Source organism: Citrus clementina, unplaced genomic scaffold (genome assembly GCF_000493195.1).
Source record: "Citrus clementina cultivar Clemenules unplaced genomic scaffold, Citrus_clementina_v1.0 scaffold_9, whole genome shotgun sequence".
Lineage (NCBI taxonomy): Eukaryota > Viridiplantae > Streptophyta > Magnoliopsida > Sapindales > Rutaceae > Citrus > Citrus x clementina.
Window position 1 is genome coordinate 16,383,564 of NW_006261964.1, and position 10,932 is coordinate 16,394,495.

The 10,932-nt window shown below is 33.7% G+C and overlaps 1 protein-coding gene across 1 annotated transcript; it reads right to left on the bottom strand.

Annotated features, from left to right (window-relative positions):
* Window positions 1–311: 311 nt before the first annotated feature.
* On the bottom strand, window positions 312–9,989 carry LOC18032955 (UBX domain-containing protein 4). Its single transcript, XM_006420925.2, has 12 exons — window positions 9,652–9,989; window positions 9,214–9,364; window positions 8,655–8,750; window positions 7,651–7,727; window positions 5,283–5,371; window positions 4,698–4,758; window positions 3,878–3,945; window positions 3,651–3,732; window positions 3,268–3,351; window positions 3,093–3,170; window positions 1,695–1,814; window positions 312–619 (listed from the first exon to the last, which is right to left on the bottom strand). Exons 1-12 carry the CDS (start codon window positions 9,817–9,819, stop codon window positions 443–445), a joined length of 1,251 nt encoding a protein of 416 aa, XP_006420988.1. The 5' UTR covers window positions 9,820–9,989; the 3' UTR covers window positions 312–442.
* Between the last annotated feature and the right edge of the window lie 943 nt (window positions 9,990–10,932).

Below are 10,932 nucleotides of genomic sequence, written 5' to 3' on the forward strand. Positions count from 1 at the left end.
TCACCCCTTTGAGAAGCACAAAAGTTTTTGGCTAATTTATGTAAATTTTCTAAAGACAACTAAATTTGGACACTGCACTCATTCATTGAACTAAAGCGAGATAAGGAACCGATGTTGCCAGTTATTTCAAGGAACCGATAGGAAAATAGCTTCTATTTTCTTTTTATTTACCTAATTTAAAAAATTAAATTAAATTAAAAATAGAATAAAAATATGTAGGGAGTTTCCACGCCTCCGAGGAATTTTGAAACACAGTAATTCCTCAAACCATCTCAAGAACGCCTTTAAGGAATGCCTTCTTTAGCAGCAGAAAATACGACTTCAACTTAAATTCATTCCATCAACGTATAAACTCAAGAAGATTGTAGTTACAACAAACACACAAAAGGGCATAAATACCAGAATGGCAAAAAATATTTTCAGATATAAAGAGATACAAAAATTAAAGAACTCCAAAAAAGGGGTTATTTATTGCAGAGGTCAGCTCAGAGCCTGCTGAATTGAGCACCGCCATGTCAACCTTCTCTCTTGGTAGAAACAAGAACTCACCCCCTTCGATTTTCTCAAATCCGCACAGCTCAAGAAACTCTAATCCCCCCTTCAGTGCACCAACTCTATCCTGTTAATTGCAACACAGCATGACATTTAGCGAAAACAATTAAGAAAAGCAATCAACCTCGTATTACTGTATCATGGACCAACAGAAATCTTCGTATTGCATATGGGTGGGAAAACAAATTGGCAAACCAAACTTCTGTCAAATCCTAAACCAATCAAATCAAAATTTAATGGATTCGGATTTCATTTATTTAAGAAACGAATATATTCATTTAATTCGTTTACCATACAAAATTAAATTAAATAATAAATAAAAGCAATAAATAAAGAATTCAATGGATTCATCTAAATTCGATTAAAATCTAATCAATAAAATTGATTTATTACAACTAGATCCAAGCTAAACACAATTACAATAAAAAAACAAGAGGCAAAAGAAACTCAAAAGGCATAAGGAAGGATCAAAAGGCATAAGGAAGGATGACTTTGACAGTTGTCATAGGCATAGCTATTCAAGACCTTGTCACTGACACAGCAAAGAGACGTGAAGCTAGCCAGAAAATGTTGGATGAGAGCATTGATCTGATTTTTGGGATGTTTGGTTTGGCTTTCGTTTGGGACAACAAAGAAACGGGTCTTCAAATTCAAGTGAGAGAGATTACAATAGAGTAAGGAAAATGAAGAGTGGAGCTAGCGCCGGCTGATTAGTGATGATGTCGTTGCTTTCATTTTCTTTTTTGTCTTATTATCATTTCATAATTAAAAAACTCCCTTGTACCTTGAAAATGTTCAAACAATTTTTTTATTTAATTTTAATGGTAAATAAGTAATTTTATTAAAAATGTCATTTATTAATCTATTCATTTATAACCCATTTAATAAACGAATACGAATCTGTGACCTCAAACCGGGATTCAATTCATTTATTTAATGAATCAAATCGGATTCACCTATTTATTAAATAAATCAATTTTTTCAAATCCAAACCCATTTATTTCGACTCGAATCGAATCAGATTAATGAATCCTGACCCAAATTGCCACCCATAGTATTGCATCATCATCATTAGGATTTTTGGCAACAGAAATCTACTTACTTCAACAAGTATCAAGATCTATTGTGAAAAAGTTCCATACCTGAAAAGTTTGATTACTGAGTCTGATTTTTCTGAACTTCTCCTCATTAGGATTTTTGGCAACATTCCCTATATATGTTAGAAGGGTCTGGAATGCTCTCTTCACTTTAGCATCATCATCCTAGTCCAACAGAAAACAAAGTGAAATGACTGGACGTGATATAAACCAACTTAACAAGCATTACAGAATCCCCACGGCAGAAAATTGAATTTTAAGGGGAAAAAATAAAAAGAAAAGCAGCAAAAGAGATGTTAACATAGAAATGTATATGCATAGTTCCAAGTAACAATATTTTCATTGAAAAAAATTCAACCAGAAATACTGATTCCATTTTTACTGAGCAATTTCTTCCTTGCAGAAGGAAGGCAATATCCATAAGACATAATAAACACATATTCCTTTTGTTTAATGTTAAATAGAATCCATTCATCAGCTCTACTTGCAAACTACCAAGCCTTCAGCAGGTACAGGGTATTCTGCATGATCACCACATGTTAAAGGTATATATTCAAAAGATTCAAAAGCTGACTTCACAAATGTTCAAGAGAGACCTTCAAGATACTCTCTTAAATTTAGTAAAATGTCCAAGATGAGACCTTAGTAATTTAATCGACCATTTTCATTGGTCCATCCGCCACATATGTTGGTGTCCTTGTGAGGGTGCATGGAATGCGTGAGCATGTATGTGTAAAGAGAGCTTATACTTCTCCTCATATACAAGAGACTCTTCGTGTAAAAGGCTGCTGGTTGCTTCAATAGGCAAAATCTCTAGGGATGGTACAAAAGGCCTAGAGTTCAAATCTTGCTCACGAGAAGGTTGGGAGGGGCTTTACAATATTTTTTTAAAGTGTCCTTGTGAGGGTGCATGGAATGCGTGAGCATGTATGTGTAAAGAGAGCTTATACTTCTCCTCATATACAAGAGACTCTTCGTGTAAAAGGCTGCTGGTTGCTTCAATAGGCAAAATCTCTAGGGATGGTACAAAAGGCCTAGAGTTCAAATCTTGCTCACGAGAAGGTTGGGAGGGGCTTTACGTAATATTTTTTTAAAAAAAAATATTGTAAAATGTATCTTTTGCAGAACCAATCACTCTACTTAAAATGTTTATCCATGCGCATCATCCATTTGATATTTCTGGTCAATCAGGCATTCTAAGTCTCAGATCTAAGTTTATGAATTTTTAGCAATTGATAATATATGATTTCAAACTGGGCCATTACTAATTGTTCAAGCAAAAAATAACAATTCCAAATTGTCTACTAGCACAACCACTGAATGACACCAACGGATCATATATTGAAAGCCATTGAATATGACTGACTATGTATGCTTAAAGTTCTTTTAAAGTATTTAATAGCCAAGAAATAATCAAGAGCATGGTGTGCTGATCAAATTTACCTTGTGATTTTGTTTAAGAGATCGCAAACACTCTCTCATTTGCTCTACCTTTGTGGCAGGCCTAATAGGCAACATGCTCTGCAATTCAGATGCAAAAATGATGTATTTTCAAAATACATCTGGAGCATATTTTAAATGAATACATCAGAACCTGAAAAATCAAACAACCTAATACCTTTTTCTCCTCGACAACGGGTGCCGAAGATTTCGTGGTTGCAGGATCTTCTGGGGGCAATCCAAGTCGCCTCCTCCGTTCTGCCTGTGAAGATGTAATTACAGTAACTAAACTATAATAGGCAATTCCGAATGAAATGTAAAATAACTTATGGAAAGCAGTTTATAGACAAGGACAATTAAAAATCCTATACAAGCAAATTTTCACCATTGCCATTACTTACATGATAAGGAGCTAGCAGGTCTTTGCCCACTCAATAAAAAGAGAAGTTTCAAAATTTCCTCTTTCTTTAAATGAAAAATTAAATGACCGTTGATGAATATAAAGCTAAATATATCAAATACATTACTTAAGATTTTGGGGGGGGGAAGAGGAGCAGTAACCTTATCTTCTTCCAATTTCTGACGAATTTTTTCCCTAGCTCTTTTCTCCTCCTCTTTCTCAGCTTTCCGCAAGGCCAATATTCTGGAGAAAACCAATTGTTCAATCCCAATGAAGAATGAAACAAAGTAATGCTTATCAAAGAGCATCTTATATTATACAATATTATTTTATTGGAACACAAATTCCTTGTAGTAGTATAAAAAGGATACACTAAATCAAGACATACCGTTTCCTTTCATTTTCTTCCTCAATCCGTTTTGCTTCTAGCAGTTCCTTGCCTATTCGAATTCTTTCCTGCCAGAAAGAAAATACTAGAGCTGAAAAAAATTTACCCAAAGACAGGAAACAAATTTATGGAGGTAAAATTAAGGATACAGGGCAATGTATCGCAAATATAGTGAAGTTATACATGAAAGTTGTCCCGCCTGTCAAAATTTAATCCCTTAGATGACTGCAAGTTTATACGTTATTACAAACGATAGTTGCATCTAGCTGGATGTCATTCTCAAGTCAAAGATAATTATGGAAAGTACTGAAACAAAGCTATCAATTGACATAAGCCAAACTCCAGAAAACATTTTTCTCGTTCAGCAGTATGCTGCTGCCACCCCCCTACCCTCCACTCACTTTGTCCGTTTGTCCCTCCCTTTTGATCACTTGTGCAACACAACAAAAACACGAATTTCCTCCTTTCTACCCATAATTTCAGGGTATCTATTACAGCAACTGTGGAGCAATTACAAATTAAGGGGGATGGAAAAAAATTAAAGCTGAAAACAGCAGGCTATATTTAAGTTCCCACTAAATCAAAAAAAGAAGAAAATGAAGAAGAAGCAATATGTAAATGATACATATACAGAAATTATATGGGCTTATTTCATCAATGCCAGGAAAACAATGACATGCCTACATAAAAGAAAGGATTATCCCGTTTGTCACAGGCTTACACACAGACATACATATCAGCACATGCATAGGTATTTATGTATCTGCATTTGACACTGCAAGTAATTCTAAGATAAGCGAAAAAGAAAATTAAGAACCACCTTTTCCCTCTCTCTTTCCATTCTCTTTTCTTCTTCCTCTTTCTTCTTGCGAGCTCGCTCCCTTGAGATATTTACAAGAACAAGAGATAGAAAAGATTGATATGAAAAGTTGAGAATAAGCAAGCCTCAATACATTGGAGATGGGAGTTTACTGTCTCAAAGAAAAATATTAAAGCATAATTCAAAACAGTCAGAAGATATGGAAGTTTACATATGTATCGTGCATGTATAGGAAACTGAACAATATATGAAAGTTTACATTAAAAGTTCAAAAAGTCTAAAAGAACAGAAAAATTAAACCTCTGGAAACCAAAAAAATTACAAAAAGATAAATTTTATTTAATAATGTTTAACCAAGGAAAACAAGGGTCAAAAAAGAAATAAGAATCTAAAAACAGATTATTTTACTGCAGGCAAGATTTAAGCCCTATAACCTAAACTAAAGCCACCTATAGAAACATTGCCTACTAGGATGCAGCCAAGAACCAGAAAATAGTGTCCAAAGATGCATTCGTAATGTAAGATAGCATGTAGCAATTACAATATCCATCACTGAAGAAATAGACCGCATAAAATATGCCATACCTTAGTTCTTGTGCTTTGAGCTTAATTTCCTCTGGTGTAAGAGAAGATTTAGAAGCCTCACCACCACCACCACCACCACTGACAGGTACCTGAGCACAAACAACCCAACAAGATTAAGACCATTTTGAACCACACAAATACACACACACACGTGTGTGTCAACATATGCGCGCATGCACACACATATATATAAGCATAGATAGATACATAAATATACATACATGTATAGGTACATGTATGTACGTACACACTCACAAACACATGAAATCTCAAAGCAAAGGTCTTCGCTCCTCTCCATCCATCTTTTCTAGGCCTATAGGTTTAGAAAGCTAGAGTTGCTGCCCGCATAGAAATGCAATGACTACACCAGCACCAATGCAAAGGAGCCATTGTCATCTCTGTCTGCTATTAATGTAACCATAGGGGGTCAAAGGAAAATAAAAACCTCTTAGTATTCAACTATTAGGAAGCTGGTATAATGTAAGTAGTTGTTCTAATTAAAATAATAAGAACAAATATTTAAACCGTAAACAAGGTACTAATTAAGTACCTTGTAAAGGTTATTAAACCATTTTTTTTTGTATTGATAGTGATAACTTATATAAAAAGCCCTTGTTTATATATATTTCAAGCCAAAGGCAAAGTGTAACTTTCCAATGTGGGACATTTGAATTTTCATGTCTGATCTTGTAAAAAATTTTTCATCATATTTCTATTGGGTTGATGAGAACTGGTCCAAGACTTGCCACCATTTTTTTCTTCTCATTTGAGATATCATGTACAATAATGTTACGGATCCCAATATTTGAGTCCAAACTTGAGTCCCATTACCATGTGTCACTCATCTATTGAATGATGGATTTCACAGCTGTAAAATTACTTAACCACCATTGAATGGATGAATACCACATCTGTTGGAACTCAAATTGGGACTTAGATGTTGGGATGTCTAGCATTGCTCTTATGTAAATGAATCCACCACTGAAACTAATAAGTTAAAAGTAAATGGTAAATAAAACAAAGCAATTCCCATTTATCTACTGCTGGCCATGTTGGAAGGAAAGAGACACCTTTTTTCTGCTACATAATTTATTTCGTACACTTCAGGAGGCTCCATGCCTTCTAGAATACTTGAAGACTAAAAAAACTTTCAATTGAAGGTACTGATATTCTTTCAATTGGTAGGGTCTTTTTGCTTATCCTCATATCATTCAAACGATAGCATTGGGCATGAAATGCTATCATTTTATTTTGACCCAGTTTAACAGTTTTTTTATTTCTTCTCTGAAGTTTATGTTAAACAAAAAATAAAATAAGTAAAATAATTGAATTCTAAAAAAATAAGAAAAGAAGTAAAATAATTCAATTTTAACTGTGATCAATGCCTTTGGCTTTTGAAAGAACTTTTTGAATCATTTCAAATGTCCCAATCAAAAAATTAACTTTTTCCTTTGGCTTTGTAATATACATTAGTAGGAGTGTCATGTCATTATAAAAAAAAACAAACGCTAACAACCTTCACAAGGTAATTATTTTATAGTACCTTGTTTCCAATTTAAATATTGTTCTTATTAGTTTATTTATAGTTGTCAGAAGGGAAAAAATAAAAAATTCCATCGGACTCCTAGGAAGCTATCGTACTATCAGTATGTACATGTACATGTACATGCATGTGTTTGTACATACATATAATATATAATATGTGCGTTTTGTTTTGGGGGGGGGGAGAATTTGGAGCTTCTTTTTTTATCCCCTCTCTTTTAAATATTACATTAACGCAATCCCAAGATCTTCCTAACCTATTGTGCTCAAAATGCAGACCTCAAAATTCAGACCTTTGTAATCATACCACCCCAAGAGATAGTACAAGTTGAAACAACTAGTACTCACATGGAAAAAAAAATTATTTACTATTTAGAACAATGAGAAATAAATATTTATAATATCTTGCTCTAGTAAGCATGTTACTTGCCTCACAGCTCACTACACCATCACACAACAGCATGCTAACCAATCACATCTTGATTTTGTGGGTGTGAGGGTGTGCCAGTGGGGGGTTGGGTCATGCTCTCAATTCTCAAATGATTATATAGTAAAAAGGCTACCATGTCCTAATATGTCAAGGAATGAGTTGACTCCATGCATTCTTTATTTGAACCCTTTAACATCAAGAAATATAACCTTGAAGTAGGGAGCCTACTTTCTTGCACCAAAAAAGGCTACGGCAGCCTTTATCTTCCACTTAAAACAATATAATATATAAACAAATTGCCAAAGGTGCTGGAGGAATCTTTAATAGGATAATAGCTGGTCCAGAATTTAAGAAAATCAACACATGCATAGATATGAGTAAGCATGCATATCATACCATGGGCATCTCATCGATGTCTGGGTCATTCTCATGCTCGACTACCCAATTTACAGCAGCCTCAACACTAGCATTACCTGAGATTGAAAGCACTTTTTCTTTTAATAAGAAACTCAAAAATGTATGAAAGAAGAAGATTTAAAACAGACAAAAGGACAAGCTGTCGACTGAGAAAACAAGATCGAAACATAAAATTAAAATAGCTGTAAATGAATAATTAGCCTGTAATCAAAAGAAAAGATAGACATAATGCAAACAAAATATTTAAAGAAAACTACCATTATAAGGCATCCGCAAAACCCATATACATAATATAACTTTGAAAGTTGCACAATCTTATAGTACACAAATCACTAGACAAAAGTTCCATCAGTTAATTTTATTAATCAACTAATAGATAAATGAAATAAAAATAATAATAATACAACACATATATAGAGGAAAAAGATAATGAAAATGTTGTACTTCATCTGCTAAGCATTAATCTACGGACATTTTCCACTTCTTGTGAAACCACTTTTCTACGAATAGTCTATCCTAATTCTTATAGGCCAAAAAACATATCACCAAACAGAACCAATAGAGAAAGTAAGAGGATTGAACAAGTTCCTTTCCACTTATACAAAGGAAATTCAAAAGGACACCTAGCCAGTTGTCATGATTAACAAACGAGCTTCATTAATTATGTATAAACCAATAAGCAACATCAAATGGAAACCATCTGACAAATAGACTCCAAAGAATAGTTGGTTCCTCTTATGCAATGGAAAACAACAACACAGTGAAAGTCAATCAGGGAAATGTGCCTTTCCATTCTCCAAGCCCACAAAACCAATCTTAGAGGTACTCTTTGTAATACCATAATTTTCAATTATCAGATTTCCTTTGTTCAGAGATGATGGACTATAACTAAAATACCCAAAATTGAAGCCTCAACCTCAGTCAAAGAATTATTATTATAGTCTAATAAAAAATCATATGATAATATTATTCAATGACCTCACCAGAATAATAAAGAGCTCGGGTTGCCCGTGCAACTGGAAAACCCATTGCTTCTAGTTCCTTGAGCAGCTCTTTGTCAACTTCAGGTTCAACCATTTCTACAGTAGAAAAAAGGCAATTACTAAAGACAAAACAAAGATGATAAAGAGCACCAAGAACCATTTGGTTTCAAAAGCAAAAAGGAAAAAAATTACCTTGAAACCCATTATGTTCCTAAACATAGGAACCCTAGCATAACAAATGCAAACAATTAAATAGCAATGTTTTTCCAACATGACAGGATGACCAGTATCAAATATTCATGATCTAGAACTATATGCCACTTCTTAAAGCAACCAGAGACCTTGGAAAAGAAAAGGTGCTAGAAGAAAACATATCATTCGAAATAGGCAAAAACCAAAGGGATGGTGGACCTTGTGTACAAGGGCTGGAAATTGAAATGACACAATAATGGAGAAATCCTTCCAGAATATTACATAAATGAATCCATTACGGGTTGGCCAAAGAGATTAATTGACTACTCAATCACAATGCATACAAAACACTAAACTTCAAAAATACCTTCTGGTTGGCTACCACTCATATCCACATCTATGGCCTCTCCAGAATCAGCAGTTGCTTTCGGAACTTCTAAGCTTATAGGCTTTGCAGCCTCAGAAGTCTTATCTACAAAATCGGTATGACCAGTTCTCTTCGTATGCAGATCAGTTTCCTACACAATCAAACAAAACCAAACCCCAACAGTTACAAACAATGCATAAAAAAGAAAAAAAAAACATTTTTTGGAGTTCGTTTCGGAGAAACAATCTGTCGTTAATCAGGAACATTCATTCACAAACACGATCGCAAAATTCTAAGTCCTAATATGGTTTCAATTAAGCAGAAAGTTAATGATCAAATCTCAATTGAATACATAGAAGTTGCAGCAGCATAGCATAAAGTTAGGTGAAGAAAAAGTGCATGAAATGGAATGGCAGGGAAGGGAAGGGAAAACGGTACCGTTTTTGATCGGCAAGGTTTGCCGCAAGTAGCGCAAACGAGATTGAGAACAGCTTCGGTGGATTCGGAGAAGTTGGAGTGAGAGGTCAGCTCCGCGTGCTCTTGCGCTTCCTGTACAGACCTCAAAAGGGCCCCACAGTCGCCGCACTTCAACGAGACCCCCGCCATACGTCACCTCGCCTCCAATTCAATTGGATCTCCGAATTAGAGAATTAGATTTAGCAGAGTAAGAGAGCCCCTTGTGTTGTTATTTATTAATTAATAGTACTACTGGCGATGATGCTTCACTTTGTTGTTCGTCAACTTGTTGGTCAGGTAAACGATGAAAAATTTAATTTCGATTTTCTTTTTCTTTTTTAATTATAATTGGAAAATAATTCTTGTAACACTGATGAACTTTTAAAATTTAAGAATAACGTTGGTATTATTGTTGACTAATATTTTTAGAGAAATTATTTATCATTTACCCTTAAACTTGTTCTCCCATAAAAAATATTACAATACCTTCAAGTTATTTTATTCATATATTCTAAATACTTCTTTGGAATTAAGATGTTATATTTTTAAGGAACAGTTATTTTAAAAATAACTATAAAATAAAAATTAATAATATATAATAAATATTAATTTTAAATAATAATTTTGATAAAATTATTAAACATATAATAAATTTTCTATTATACAAATAAAAAATCTTATCAACATAACTTTTAAACTTCAACAACTAGTATTTATCAAACACTTTAATACCGTAACTTAAAAACTACAACTATCCAACCTTAATTTTAAATGTACCATAAATTTATAATATAAATTATTCATCCACCAAACCATTAGTTTTCATTAAAGAACTAAGAAAAAAGGTAATGAGCCCCCTAATGTTTAGAAAAATAAACATAAGTAAATTATTTTTAATAATAAATTTATTTTTAATTTATAATTACTATTATTTCCTTATGATAAATAAATCAATATATTAACTGGACATATTTGATTAAATTCAATAACCAATTGAGCAACCTAGACCTCAGCGGCATGCGCTTCAACAAGAAGATTAGAGCTGAACACACAAAGCAAACAATGACAGCCGCCATTCTAGAGGCTATTCCTACAAAACATCGAAGTCGATCGCAAAACTGTCCCCATGTTGCCTTATTCATCGATGAATGAAGCCCGAGGAAATTGGTTTCACATCCAAGAATGGAGTTTATTTTGGTGACAATTTCATTTAGGGTAAATTCCATTGTGCCCCCTACTAGATGACTATCTTCAAAATACCCC